The sequence below is a fragment of the Schistocerca gregaria genome, chromosome 6, assembly GCF_023897955.1.
Source record: "Schistocerca gregaria isolate iqSchGreg1 chromosome 6, iqSchGreg1.2, whole genome shotgun sequence".
Taxonomy (NCBI): domain Eukaryota; kingdom Metazoa; phylum Arthropoda; class Insecta; order Orthoptera; family Acrididae; genus Schistocerca; species Schistocerca gregaria.
This window is the reverse complement of record NC_064925.1, coordinates 417,676,326-417,692,684: the sequence shown is the minus strand read 5'-3', so window position 1 is coordinate 417,692,684 and position 16,359 is coordinate 417,676,326. Positions and strand designations below refer to the sequence as shown.

At 36.4% G+C, this 16,359-nt stretch overlaps 1 protein-coding gene across 1 annotated transcript in view; it reads left to right on the top strand.

Moving 5' to 3' along the window:
* The window catches only part of LOC126277970 (dynein beta chain, ciliary-like), a 694,172-nt gene that overhangs the window by 601,520 nt on the left and 76,293 nt on the right, over nucleotides 1-16,359 (top strand). The window contains exons 33-34 of the mRNA XM_049977623.1: nucleotides 5,293-5,475; nucleotides 8,477-8,659. Coding sequence (XP_049833580.1) covers nucleotides 5,293-5,475; nucleotides 8,477-8,659 — 366 coding nt within the window. The remainder of the gene's footprint in view (nucleotides 1-5,292; nucleotides 5,476-8,476; nucleotides 8,660-16,359) is intronic.

The window sequence follows — 16,359 nt, the reverse complement described above, 5'->3', positions numbered from 1 at the left end:
ATTTTTTTTTATCTCTGCCAGTACACATTTTATATGCTCTTTACTGTGGCCATTATCAGTTATTTTGATGCTCACTCAAGTAGCATAACTTGTTAGTGTCTCATTTTCTAACGCAGTACTCTCAGATTGGTACATTTCATTTTCCTTGTTTTACATTTTTTGATGTTCATCTTATAACCTCTTTTCAATACACTGTCCATTTCATTCAGCTGACTTTCTCTGTCATTTGCCATATCTGACAGATTTCCAATATGCTGAGCCTGAATATTTTTGTTTCTTCTCTCTAATCTTTAATTCCTTATTATAAAATTCTCCCAGGTTTGCCTTAGTGCTTGCCCAATGTACAGATCGAATAACACTGTGGGCAGGCTACAACTTTGCTCCATTCGCAACAACTGACTCAATTCCATGTCCTTATCTTATAATTTGCAGGCAGATATATGTACCAGTTGTAGGTAACAATTTTCTCAATGTGTTTTATTATGAGAAATTTAGAATTGCATGAGTGTATTCTAGTCAACATTGTCAGAAGCTTTTTTGTAAGGCCTATAAGTGCTACAACTGTAGGCTTGTTCTTCATCAGTCTATGTTCTAAAATAAATTATTGCCAAGATGTTTTCTGAAACCAAAATTGATTTTCCATTAGTCAGATTCTACCAGTAATTCCATTTTTGTGCACATAAATCGTATTAATATTTTGTAACCACAATGTATGAAACTTAGGGTTGTGCAATGTTCATAACTATCAGCCATTGATTTCTTTTGTGTTGGGATTTATACATTCTTCTTGAAGTCTAAGCCTATTTCACCATCTCTCATATCCCATGTACCAGATGGGTGTGGTCACAAAACAAGCAGTACAGTGAAATTCAAAGTGAAATAAGTAATCCAGGAAATAAGATTCTCAAATTATGTTTTTATGCTACAGTGTTTATATTATTTTGTCACCTCATTGTACTGAATCTTTACAATGCCTTTATCACTTTTGATAAGTTAATGTTAACAATATTTGAAAAGGGACTGTGGTTTATGCAAACATAAATACAGTTCTTTTCGTAAGAATGCTGTAAACATACATTTTCATATTGTACAATGAGTGACATGGGGTACTATTAAAATAATTTCCTGACTGTACTTTCTGCCTTTTTTTTTTTTTTTTTTTTTTTTTTTTTTTTTTTTTTTTTTTTTTTACCCCTGTATGAATCCACACAGAAAGAAAGTGGGCTACCTGTGCAAGACAGAACAGCACAAGGTGACTTGAGCCAGTGCAGAAAATATCCCCTTGTTATATACTGAAGCAATACATAATGGCAGACGGGTGAAAGTGCCAACAGGTGCAGACCTGCACTGTCAGTGAGCCAGACACTGTCGATGGACTGCACTGACAGAATTGAGTTGCACACCCTGCAATCTTTCTCATTGAAGAAAGACACTGTGCAAACTTCAAAAAAAAAAATTGCAATGAAAAACATGGGTCGTTATGATTTTGCATTTGGTGCATATTACACAGTATGTCATTGTGAGTGAAATTTAGCTAAGATTTTGAATTTTTCTTTAGACTTTGGAGGAGGTCTCTGTCTGTCTCCAATCTCAAGAAAATTGAATTTCTGTAGCACATACACTTCTCACTACATGTGCTTGGGATTGAAATATTCATAACATACATCATATCTCATAAACTGTTTGAGATTTCAGCACAAGACTTTGGCAACTGATACCACACAACCAGGAGAATACTTTTTTATATGGTTAACTTGCAGTACTTTCTTATCTATGGTGATGTTGCAGAAGCTACGGTTTTTATGTTAGTTTACAATCCAGTACTGTAAATTTTTAAGAGTGTTTGACAGCTGTTATTAAAAAGAGATTCTGTTAGTATGAAAATGAGGTTTTCCATAAAGTATTGACTGCCCTGATCACCTAGTTCTTGTTTAATAAGACATTCTGTTTTAAGATTCTGTCACAATAGCTATTGCAAGGTGAATATGTGCGATTTATACTGTGTTTTGGGGGAAAAAAAGAAAAATTAAACCTGTCAACAAGAGAAATGTAGCCATTTCTCATAACCAATGAATATTCTTTGTATAAGAAATGGTTAAAAATAAAGACAAAAATAAATTGCCAAATCTGTTGCAGTTTTGGTGGAATCCTGTAAACCTCCATATTTTTAATTGTGAATGACAGAAATGGGAACTGACCAGAGGATTTTCTCCCATTGTTCACCTGTGAAATATGAAAATAATTTGCAGAAAATGGTGTACCATTTTTCTGTTCCTATCCCCATATAGAGTGAAGCGGTGAACTTCTCCATCATAACTATCTTTTAATGTGTTAAACATATATATTTATTTATAATCTATTTTAACATTAATGAATAGCTTCAAGCAGTTCATAAAGTAATGAATATCATGTTTTTGTAATATTCTTATCCAGAGATACAGAGGTACAAAATTAATTATATCTAATAGAACATACTACATTTTTGCTCCAGGGAAGAACAGACCCTGTAAAATTCTTTTATAACTCTGAAGCTGCGAATGCATTGACAACTTGCAGAACCTTGCCAACTATTTGTCAAAGTCAGTAAGTCGATGAATCAAAAAATATTTGCAGTAAGAGATTCAGTTCCTCCCTCTGCACAAGGATAGGAATGGATAGGTCATATGGTATTTGCTGCACATTTTCACATATGAAATATAACTGAGGTGTAAAAAGAAAATCCTTCAGTAAGTTTCAGTCCTAGCTGGTAATTATAAAATACACACTGCATTACAGGATTCCTCTGCATCTGCAACAGGACTGGCAATTTATTTTCATTTGGGGTGTTAAACTTTTTCAGCCAAAATCCACCATTTTTCTATTAAGAGAAAGGGCTAACAAGTCAGGCCATAGTGAGTAATTCCTTTAGTTCCAGTTTCAGAGTGATCTTGTAGCCCAGTACCTTTTTAGTATGGAACAGGTGGTACTGAAACTTAGCAAATGATTTCTTTCTGCGCCTTAAACCTCATCAACATTGTTTTATTAAATGAGGAACCGAAGGCAAATCAGGTGAGTAGACACTTAAAAATTGCATTTTTTCATTACTTTATGAACTACTTGAGACTGCTCATTAAGGTTGATGATGATGTTGTTCAATTTGTGGGGCACTCAACTGCACAGTCATCACCGCCTGTACAAAGTCGCAAATTTACACATTCAATGACAACACAAACACCCAGTCCCTGGCAGACAAAACCCCCAGCCTGGGCGCGAATCGAACCTGAGACCCTGTGATCCAGAGGCAGCAACACTAGCAACTATATCATGAGCTGCAGGCTTATTAAGGTTAAAATAGATTATAAATATATGTAATCTATCTCCAACAAATCAAAAGATAATTATGGTGGAAAAGTTTGCCACTTCACTCTGAATGGGCATAGGAACAGGAACATGGTACCCTATTTGCTGCAAATTATTTTTGTATTTCTCAAATGTAGAACAAGGAGAAAATCCTTTGGTAAGTTTCCATTCCAGTCACTTGCTATTAAAAATTTGGTGGGTTACAGGATTCCACAAAAGCTGCAACGGAATTGGAAATTTATTTTTGTCTCAATTGTAACCATTTCTCATATGAAGAAGCTCCAGCATGTATGAGGAAGGGCTACATTTCTCTTGCTGGCAGGTTTAATTTTGCTTTGCTGACAGTTTTAATTTTGCTTTGCTGATAGGTTTAACTTTTGCCTCTTTTTTTTTTTTTTTTTTTTTTTTTTTTTTTTTTTTTTTTTTTTTTTTGCCAAAACGCAGTATAAATTGCACACTCACCTAGCTATAACTATTGCGACAGAATCTTGAAACAGTACACTGCATGGTGGTCAGTACATTACAGATAACCTCACTGTGTCTGTTTGTTGTAAAATAAGATAAGAAATTTTGCATTTATTTTCCTATTAGTAAAATCACTTTTCAATAACCATCTAAGACTCTTACAAGAATTACAGTACTGTATTGAAAAAAAAAAATAAGAACCATAGCTTCTGCTATATCACTGTACATAAAAAATACTCCCCTGTTTGTGTGATATCACCTGCCAAAATCTCATACTGATGTGTTGAACAGTTTATTGGGATATGAGGTATGTCATGAATATTTCAATCTTGAGCATGTACAGTCAGAAGTATTGGTGCTACATGAACTTTATTTTCCCAAGATTAGAGTCAGATAGAGACCTCCTCCCAACTCTAAAAAGATTCAATATCTTAGCTAAATTTCATTCACAGCAGCATATCGTGGTAAATATGCATCTAACACAAAATTGTAGTGACCCAAATTTTATATTGCAAACTTTGTCAAATTTTGAGCAGTGTCTTATTTAAATGAGAATACCACAATAAGTGTGGCCATTGACAAGATAATGGGCTCTCCACTGTGAAACTGATATATAAAGCTATAGTTTCTGAAAAATTGTGTGAGAAGCACTACAGAGCTAACAGTACACACTTGTCATTCAATTGTAATGGCGCTGCTGCAGCTTGAGTAGTAGGCTTACCAGCATTCTTGTGTTCACCCATATACACCTATAGCTGCACTGGGCAACGCAGCAAATTGGCACTCAGACTACCAGCTTTCTTTCTGTTGTCGCACTGTTATACATCCAGTCACGTCATCAAGAATTATGTGGCATCATAATTTGCTTGCATGAATTGTCTTTTCAATGCATAGTAGAAACAAGTTAGTTGTTGGTGACTGCTTTTAGTTGCAGCTGGGCAAAATTCATATGCTTAATATATACATTAATATTTTTTTCCTGAAAGGCATAGCTACATCATTTTTGTTTCCAGCACATTGCTGGGGCTACTGTAGATGTCAGTCTCTATAACATAATGCAAAATTATTGCACTTGTGTGATTTCTGCAGTTTTAAAGTGTGACATATCGAACATGTTTTTCTAGATGTCCAATTTGGGTGATAGTTTCATCATCCTGCCCAATATTTTGATGCCTGATGGAGTTTAGCTGTTGAAACACTGTGCAGATAAATGAAATCAGTAACCAGGGTGGATCACTAAAAATTTAAGCTTCCGATTTCGTGTGCAATGTGCAATTTCTGATATATTACACATCATGCAAAAGAACAGTACAAGATTGCATTTTAATGGAAAAGCGACATTCTGAAAACACAAATATTCCTATTACAGACACTATTTTGAAATACAAAAAAATCAGGCATTTATTGTCACAAGATGGTATGCTTAACAGCACTTTAAACTGGCGTATTGCTTGTAGTTGTTAGTGATGAAGAAATTGTATTTTATAGGGTTATCACAACTACATTGATAAGTATTTGCCATCTGAATCTCCATATCTATATGGTCTGCATCCAAATGCTGAAATTGGGTTTTTGACAACCACTTCAGAAAACCTTTTCCGCACTCTACTGGAAATGCAACCTAGAGATGCTGGGGCTTCAGGTGCTACAACCATGTCACGTGAAGATAAGGTAAGCAAATGATTGTTTACAGATATTTTTCAGGTAGCTGAATTTGCAGCATTGTTGTAAGCTTTCATATTTTGTTCCACTGTTTGCTGACGAATTTATTGAGGAGAGAGCTGTGTAATATTAAAATTATCCTTTTAATTCCACAGTCTGAGTTGCATAAATTTTATGATAATTGCTAATTTCAGTCCAACAGGAGCACCTTTGGATATAAAATGTTCCACTTCATTGATGGTCTTGGCTAGTCTGTTTAGGCTCCTGTAGTAGTATGCTGTGGTGTAATGATGGAGGAATTGCAGTTTGGAGCAGGTCTGCAGACATATAACATGTACTTGCTTAATAATAAAAAGTTAATTATGTAACTTCGTCTTTTCAAGATAATAATGAAAACTTTATCAGTAACCCTCGTACTTTGTGTGGAATCACTTTAAACACCTATTCCATATGACACCAATCAATATAAGTTACTTATCTAGTGCTTTCTTCAACAGCATCAGCATTTACAAGTAGAACAAATGCTGAACACAGATGTTTGATATGGTCTACAATATGTGATTTCCAGTTCAAGTTTTGATCAATATACACACCCAAAAGTTTTGAAAAATTAGTTTCACGTAGTTCTGTGTCGTTGTTGCCATTGTTATTCATGTCTTGCCACATAGAGATTTGAATTAGTGTTCTTCTAAGTTCAGTGATAGACCATTTACAAAGATTTAATCAGTAATAATTTCAAGTATGATTTTCTTTCTCCCGTAACAGCAACTTTGCTGGGTCTGATTATGATGTTTGTATCATCAGCAAAGAGCATTATTTCTGCTTTATCAGTGTAACAGGGAAGATGAGATATATATATGGTGAGTACAAAAGTGGACATAGAATTGAACCCTGTATTAAACACCAGTATTAATTTATCGCACCTCCAAAGATCATTCATTGTGAGAGCTGCATGAGCTATCTAAAGTGAGCCAACTATTCATTGTACCACAAAAGCCATAACTGCTGATCCAAAAGAATTTTGTGGTTTACACACTCAAAGATCTTAGACAGATCACTAAAATCCCGGTAGGTGAAATCTTGTCTTTCAGATATTTTAATGCATGGTCATTGAAATCGTACATGGAATGTTCAGGGGAGAAACCTTTCTGGGATCCAATTTTCAAGTGATGCACCATCTTATATTTGCAGATGTGCTTAAACATTGTTAAATACATTACCTTTTCTAAAACTTTTCAGAGGAGAGTTAATAACCAATTGTTCTGATTGTTGTTAATATCTATCCTGCTGCCTTTCTTAAAGGAGATCCAATGAGTTTCCCAACCAGGCTCCGAAGACCCAAAGGATGTTGGCAGACCACTGTGTCAACCTCCACCATGTGGATGCGGTATGGGGTGCATGTGGGAGTTGCTGACTTGCCAGACATTGGAGCTACAACCTCGCATTGAAGTAGCTCCTCAATTGGCATCACAAGGCTGAGTGCATTCTGTACCAGCCCTCTCACCTAGGAAAAATTCTTAGCAGTACCAGGCAAAGAAACTGGGTCTTCCGCATGGTAGCTATCTACGCAGACCACTCCGTTATGGAGGTGGGCTTAAGAAGATCTAACAATGGCATAATTTAGCCTGTCTATAAAAATAATTTGTGAAAGTAATACATCAAATGTATGGCTGTGTACAGTAGCTGTAGCAGAAAAACAAGCTCTTGATATTTTGCTTGAAATGTTGTTAGTTTCCATAAGAATCTCTGCTTTTTCTATTTTTCCTGGAAGAGACTGAAGTGGATCTTGCATTGATTAAATTCTTGTGGTACTTCAGTACAATGGGTTCGTGGACTATTTAGTATATCTTACCAGATATATTGTTCTCATCAACTATGCTCGAGATTGAACTGATTTTATTTTGACATTTGTTAATCTGTGATATGATATGACAAGCAAATTTTTTTTTATTTTCTATAACTCTTCTTAATTAAAAACAATATCTTCCATAGTATGAAAGTTGTTGGATGTCTGTGCTTATCCTATTTTACGTACTTCTTTCTCTCTCTGCTACATGACACTTTAATCTGTTTTGCTGTTCATGGTTCGTTTGGTAAATAACTGGTGCCATTCTTTATTGTTTTTGTTATGAAACAGCTATTTACTTAGAACTGCATTAAATTTAGAATTTACATCCATTACGCCATACAACTCATTCCACTTGATGTTTCGTAAGTTTCTTCTAAAGGTGTCTGTTCTGAGTTCATTAACTATCCTACTAGTTTTCTAATAACCACATGATTTATTTAGAGCTGCCATGTTGTCTGTTATGGCAAATTGGCCATCATAATTTGATAACCCAACTAAAATTGAAAGAAAACAACTTCTTTACCATGTTGCCACATTCACAAATGTTGTCTATTAAGGTGTTATTGAACAGTTTTGCTAAGAAAGTTTACAACTGAGGATAGATTATAAATGTTAAGGGAATGTCTCCATCGTGTTTTTGTTCAGACTCCTTCAAAAATTAATACTGAAATCACGAACATTATTTGGCTCATTTTGTTAGATAGGTGACATAGTAGGGTTTCAGATTTTTCTAAGAAATACTGAAAAATTCATAGAGGGTACCTGCAAAGCATTATAACTATAATTGTGCTGTTAGGCAGTATGACTTCATATTACTTGTATTATTCTGTACAAAACTACTTTCATCACTAGTTTTGTATTAGTGATTGTTTTTTCACATATATTACAACATGATAATTGAATTAACTTTCTAAATGAATTGTAGTCTTATATTGTATCAGTAAAGTCAGGAGCACCAAAGCTCATGAGTATGAACTACCGAATTTTAAGTTCCTTCATTGACTCATTAATTTCTACTTTTGACAATCATTCAAAATATCAACAAGTCTTGAAACAATATAATTCAAGTAATAGTACTGAATATTAAGTACTTTCTCAGTACTTATTTGTCTCCATTCATTTATATGACAGTCATAACAACAAGCATTATATTTATTACAGGTGAAGTCGGTTCTAGAAGATATATATGATAAATTACCAGAACCATTTAACATTATTGAACTGATGGCTAAAGTTGAAGACAGGACACCATATGTAATTGTTGCAATTCAAGAGTGTGAGCGAATGAATGCACTAACATCAGAGATGAGGCGTTCATTAAGGGAGCTGAATTTAGGTCTGAAGGTAAGCAGATAGACATTGTATAGTTCATGGATACTGACAACATCAGTGAAGTAATGGATTTACCTGACACAGTTGTAGATTTCTGTGTCAGTTTTTAATTTTGATAACACAGTCAATTTTATTGATTTTTTGTACACAACCCATTGTTGGATAAAATGACACACGAGGTCTGTTCAAACAATTCTGGAACTTCCCCACAAAATTTTTCTACACTTAACTTTTGCTCTTTATGCACGGTCTCCTTCAAAAATGCTGTCTCTGAATTTTCTTTTATCTTAACTATCATTGCAAATCTTGGTGCTTCCTATGGGGTTTCCAAATTTGTAAATAAAATAAGTCTGCAGGGGCCAGGCCTGGAGAGTACAGAGGATGAAGCAGCATAGTGTTTTAAGTTTTTTGCAATAGTCACACACCAGCAGGGATGAATGTGTGGGTGTGTTATCGTGATGCAAGAGCCATGAACTGTCTAACCACATTTCAGGCCATTTCCTTCTCACATTTTCTTGCAGGTGTTGCAACACATCCTAATAGTACCATTGTTTAACACCTAGTCCATGTGGCATGAGTTCATGATGACATTCCTGACATGAGCATCGTTAGCAGGTGTCGAAGGGCATCCTGAATGAGATCATCTTTATTTAACTGCTGTCTAGCCATTTTTAAACTGTGTCCAACATTCATAACATCAAGTACAGCTTAAGCACTCATCATTGTAGGCTTTCTGTATCATTTGGAGTGTCTTTGAAGGTTTTCTTGAGTTTCATGCAAAATTTAATGTAGACATGTTGCTGTTCTATCTAACTCTGCCATCTTGAAATTTGCAAACTGTGTGACGTGATGTTCTATGCAGTACAGCACTGAACAATAACTAACAGACATACAACAATGAAACTTCCAGCAGTTACACATTAAAAACAGGTGTGTGCTGGGATACCAACCACATTTCACTCCAACACACCATTGGTACAAAATTACGAATGTTTGGGAATTTTTTGAAAAGACGCAAAAATTAATATGTTAGCAAGATCTATTCAATAAAAAATTGTTGAAAATTAACACAGAAATTAGAGAGCAAAAAATAGAAAAAAATTCTTCTTTAAGTAGTTAAGCAAAGTAAGCAATGTAAAGACAATAATAGCCTTCAGCAAATAAAGGAAATTCTACACCTGTTAGATACTAACAGCTTGATACAAGACAGACTAAGATTAAAAAGTGTGAAAGGAAGTAGTGAAAAGCAAGCACAGTCCAGACTTCAGATAATCAGAAAATACACAAAACGTTAACTTAAATTTAAAACATGACCTTCTGCTTAAGAAAATGTCTAATATTGAGTAGTAATTAATTATGAGTCAGAAGTGCTGGTCTATGCTTACCTTCTGGAGGCAGTAATACACACACAAAAAAAGAGTACAGGCTAGCCACTCTGGAAACAATTTACAGGTTGGTCCCTCTCATTCTAGGATCTAAGTGACATGCACTTATTCTGGAATAAAAACAGTCATGGTTGCAAAATTATTTAATGTCAGTGATGTGTTTCATCCTTTTAGAGTGTAAAAGTAGCTGGATATGAAATCCGTCCATCTTATAGCCATATAAAATGGAAATTTGTCAACAGTAAGTGGATATGTAACCCATCCATCCTAAAAACATATAAAATGCAATGTGGACCTTGAAAACACCAGCTGACACTGCTGTAGTAGTACAAAATAGGGCTACGCTTACAAAACAAACATGGTATGAGCCACAAGCATCACACTAACACTTTGCGTGCGAACAAGATACTACTACAGTGTGTCAGCTGGTTCGTACAAGGTCTACCTTGCATTTTATATGTTTTTTTTTATGGATGGATTACATATTCAGTTACTATTGTAACCAATTTCCATTTTATATGCTTATGGGGCAGATAGTTTTCATACACAGCTACTTTTACACAATCTGATGATGGTGCCCCAAAAGAGCAAAACATGTCATTGACATTAAATAATTTCACAACCAAGACTGTTTGTATTTTGAAATAATTCAAAACCTTTCACTTGTCACCTTTCTTGTGCAGTGGAGTAACGACTGCCATTTTTAAGGATGAAGGGAAACAACCACTGACAAACATCCGGTTCATAAGAGAACAGAATGGATGTGCTTTACATCTGCTATTTTTTTTTTTTTTTTTTTATTACAAAATTGGAGAGACCATAAATTTCTTCTGGTTTTGAGTAACTTAATTTTGCTATTGCAGTTTTAATATCTGTTACTTTTACTTTCCATTTAAACACAGGAACCATATCCTCAAAATTTTGTAGAAATGAATTTCTATTATTTGAGATACTGTTGTTGTCACATTTATGGATATGTTCATTTGCAGCACTGTTACGCATACTGGCAGCATTAATGAAGAAGGTGTTGAAATCATCCGGTGTGATACAAGCATCACATGAATTATTTTTGTTAACATCTTTATTTCTACCCAGATGAGTCTTGATATAAGTCCAGGCTGCTTTGCATTTATTTTGAGATTTATTAATATAATCATCATTTGCCTTGCACTTGCTTAACCTAATTTCTGCCTTGTATTTGTTCCTCAAACTAACGTAGTTTGCTCTTTCGGCTTCACTATTTTTTGATTTATCATAGGAAATCATTAACAGAGTTCTTTGCTGCATGTAGTTCCATGAAAGTCTGGTTGGTATCACTGTAGTCACTTTGCATGCAAGAAGAAATGGCATTGGGCTTCCCTCATGCTCATTCGAGAATTGTGTGCTCTAGTGGACTGACTGTCCACTATGGAAAAGGGGGAAAACGTACCTCTCCGACTGTCACCCTGCAAAAACTCTTGAAGGTGTGTAAGACTATGCCATTTAATTTTAAGAATTTAACACAATGTCAACACTCCAGGAGAGAAAAATGAACTACTAGTGATCAGTGCTGCTCAAGTATTGGACCCTCCTGTGATTTTAATCAACTATGTTCAGAAAAGTCCAAATATATATGTATTTTTCCCTGGGCGATGACCAATTACTCTGGACAAGTATCTGATATGCTCTTACATGTTATATCATAAAAGCAATTAATTCTTGCCCATTTCTTATGACACAGCAAAAACAGATCCTCCTAGGCCCTTTATGCCTCTCCCTTCTAAAACAATTGTTGTAGACCATACCTTGTTGCTAATTGATAAGCCATTCGAAGTATGTCATGATGTGTGACGCCATAAAAATTCTCTTCTCTGTGAAGTAGGTAAGACATTAGCCTCTGCACTTACTACAAATTTTCTTCACATTTTCCATGAACTTAATTTTGAAGGAGAAACTCCATCCTTGCTAAATGCTTCTAATATTGATTGTAGCACAATAAATATGGGCATAAAATAATATAAATAAATCGTACCAAATTTTAGCAGCCTTCAGGACACACAGTTTTCTTTCTGACTGCATGAATCACCTTGGTCATATTTGTTTCATTCCATTTCTTCCTTTTTCCCTGTGTGATATATTTTGCCTTTGTTAATAATAATAATAATAATAATAATAATACTTTATTTAATAATAATACTTTATTCAACATTGAATGATAAATTGCATATGTATAAAAACAGGTTACAATTCTATGTACATGGCACAATAATACATTCTTCTGATTATGTCATTGATTAATAAAATGTTTAAATTGCAAATAAAATTGTTTGATTAACAATATCAACATATTTTTTTCAACGCAATTCTTATTCTGCATGGAAGTATGGTATTCTTCTAGTGTGTAAAATGGATTTTGTAACAGGAATTTCTGTAGGTGAAATTTAAGTTTCAATGTTGGTAGGGCCACAACTTTTCAGGGCAGTGCACTTTAAAACTGCATATTGTGGACCCTTTTCATAGAGTGCTGTTTTGTGGCTGCTAATGTAATTTTTTTTTATTTCTTGTATTGTACTGATACAAATTGGAACAAATGTTGGGTTGCAGTCTTTCAACAAGTAATATGGCTTTTAGAATGTACATGTTTACTATGGTTAGTACACCAGTTTTTGGAAACAAGCCTGTGGGGCGCGTACTGTAAGACCTTTGGTACACACCCCATCAGATTATTTGACTTGTCGCTCTAGTGGAGTAGGCTAGTGTCAGCAATATGTCTCGTAGTCTTATAGTGGCGTGTTTATCTTCTGCCGTAGGGTCAGACAATAGAAATGCCACTTGCACACTTAGAGTAGCAGATTGACAGTGACTAACTTTAAACAGAACTTGATTAATTTTCACACACATTTATTAAAATAATAAAAAATATAGACATTACGTTACTTGATTCTGGATGCTGTTTACAATTGACAATCTGAAGTTCCTTTGGTCTTGGTACGTTACTTGACAAACTGTCTCTTCATTTATCTTCATTGCTATGTACAGGAATATGATAATCTTATTAGGCGCAGACTGAAACTTGACTATAGACTGATACAGACAAATGCAGACTAATGCAGACTGACTCATCGGAGGTCTGTACACTCGTTATATTACCTCGCATTCAGGTATCACTGCACGAGTGTGATCTGTGAGGAGAAAAGGTTCTACATTAGCAGCAATCTCATTGGCTGCGTTACATATTAATATGCAGATCGGCAGAAGCAGAATTTGGTCCGTCTCTAAGACAGCGCCATCTCGTAGTGTGGAGACGGACGAGTGCTGCACTTGCGCTGTTGTGCTTAGCGGGGCGCGCTCTAGTGGGAAGGTTGTGTATGCGCTGACTACACGGACCTATGTACACAACAAAGCCACAGCATGATTTCCGTATATTTTGCTCCACAGATGATTCTTACAGTCCTTTTCTAAAGTAGCAATAGCTTACTTTAGATTTGCTTTGGTCGTTGTTCCCCATATTTCTATGTCTTTAGAACAACAGTGTCTTTGCAGAACTTGCTAATCAAATTAATTGCAAATATACTCTCAGAAAACGTACATGTTAGCGTGTCAACATGTGTCTCCCACTTAGGTTGCTTTGAATTGTTAAAACGAGGAATTTTACACTAAATTCTTTTTTACTAATTCATTGCCTATGTATAGTTTAATTTCATCAGTAAAACTACTCCATGAGATATGGTTTACTACTGCTTACACGTAAGTGGTTTTCATTAAAGTACTGTACAATTTCATTTGTCATGATATTACAGTGTATCTCTAGTTCATTAATTGATTCCTTTTTACACATAAGGATGTATCATCTGCATACAGAACTATGTACTTAACATAAATAAAAAACAGAAGAGGGCACCATATTTTATATTAGTGATTTTGGATTTGTGAACACCACTTTCAGTTTTAAGCAGTACAAACTGTTTTCTGTTACTCATATAAGATTTTGTTAGGTCATGAACAGTACCTCTGATGCCAATGTTCCATAGCTTTTCTAATAGGGTTGTAATGTTCACACAGTCAAAAGCCTTCTCAAGGTCAAGGTATATACTTGCAACATGTTGCTTGTTGTCAATGCTAGTTATTATCTCTTCAATTAAATAAGCAGTTGCTGTGCTGATTGATTTATATTTTAAGAATCCATTTCGATTTTCAAACATTAGAAAGTTTATAATTCTGCTGTATATGATTTTTTTTTCAACTACTTTGGAAAAGGCTGGAAGTATTGAGATGGGTCTGTAGTTTCGAATTTTGAGTTTGTCTCCTTTTTTTTAAAGATTGGTGTTAGCTGAGCTATTTTTAGTCTGTCTGGGAAGGTGCCTGAGTATTATATTATTTACTGCTACAGACCAAGGTACAGACACACTTTCTCTGCACACTTTTAATACATTAATACTGAGCAATTTCAAGTTGATCTTTTACTACCATCTCATTGTGGTCCATATTAAAGTCCATACAGCATTTGTCTCTGCCTGTTCTAAAATTGTTCATCACTCCCCAGACCCCAGAAGTAACACTGTGTGAAGCCTGAAGCTTGTTTGCAACATAGCTGCCCCTGGTCTGTATTAATAATTATTTATAATATTCTTGATAAGTTTTGAAGGCCCCTTTTAGTTTGAGATTTTGACTATTATTCAACATTGCACTATGCAATAATTTTAACTTTTCCCTTGCTTCAATGACATCATTATTTATCCAGATACTTTTGTTTATATTTTTAGTTTGTTTAACTTTTGTGGCTACAAATGGGCATGTCCCCCCAGGGGGTCCACAACTCTTTTGTGGATACGTGCGTAGCAAGCACGGGACCCCTAATGTGGCCTTCCTTCCTTTCCAGGCTGCATACCTTCCCTTTCCGCATCCTTCCCCATCCCCCATCTAGCCCCCCCCCCCCCTCTCACCCCCGCCTCTTTCCTTCCCTTTCTCCCCCTCTGGGAGTATGTTTTGTGCCTACATCCAGAGAAGGACACTCGAAAATGTAAAACATTCTTTGCTTTCTCTGCTTGCAAGTCTTTGTCCTTCCTTTGTCCTTCTCTTTTCCTTACCTCTTCTCTTTCCCCTTTTCTCCGCTGCGGCGTTTGAGACCTCCCTTCCTTCCTTTCCCTTTCTCTTTTTCTTTTTTCCTCCCTGTGCATGTCTGAAGGCCGACCCACACATTTCCATGCGTAGACGGTAATGGGTAATGTGTAATTCCCTGCCCCGGGTAGACAGGTAGGACACGTACGTACCCCCTGGTAACGGCCAGGCCCAGGGAGGGGTGATTACCCGAGCTGATACCTTCCGAAAGTGCCGATTGGTCCCTCCGTCCGTTTCTCAGGAGGTGTGACCTGAGGTGTGAACAACCACCTAAGGCGGGAGAAGCCCTCAGAGAGGGCCCCCACAAGCAAGGAGCGCGTCATCGGAGACGCTGGTAATCATGGAGGATACTTTCGCAATGGTTTCCTCTTCTTCTGATATGTCCGCTCACAAGCGTAAGTTCAGTGAGTCTCAGCCACAGACAGTTCTTCCATCTTTGCCACAGTTCCTTGTTGTTTCTCGGTCTGACGAAGGTCACGACTTCTCCACGGTCAACCCTTTCATTATTCAGAAAGGTGTTGTCACAATTGCAGGTCCTGTAAAGTCTTGTTCCATATTACGAAATGGCACCTTGTTGTTAGAAACAGTCAGTGCCCTCCAGGCACAAAAATTGCTGCGTTCTTCACTGCTGCACACCTTCCCTGTCCGGGTGGAAGCACACCACACTTTAAATGCATCACGTGGGGTCGTTTATACATGCTCCCTCGATGAATTGTCCGACGAGGAAATTGAACACCACCTGGCTGACCAGGGCGTAATGGCTGTTCATACAGTCATGAAAAGGGTTGACACGAACATCATTCCAACCCGTACTGTCTTCTTGACATTTGACAGGGTTCAACTCACATCGTAAATCAAAGCAGGCTATGAGGTAATTTCCGTTCGCCCTTACATCCCAAACCCTACGCGTTCCTATCGGTGTCAGCGGGTCAATCACACCAGCCAGTCCTGTTCCAATCCGGCCAAATGTGTTACGTGTGGCAAGGAGGCCCATGAGGGTGCTTGTCCACCTCCATCCCCTCGTTGCATCAACTGTATGGTTGACCAAGCTGCTTCCTCTCGAGATTGCCCCATTTTTAAAGACGAGAACCTCATTCAGGAAATCAGAGTGAAGGAAAAGGTGTCGACCTTTGCTGCTCGAAAATTATTCGTCCGTCGAAAGCCCACTGTGCCTCAGTCAGGACAATACAGCACTGTCCTTGCCTCTCCTCGGCCAACAAAGGAGGCAGC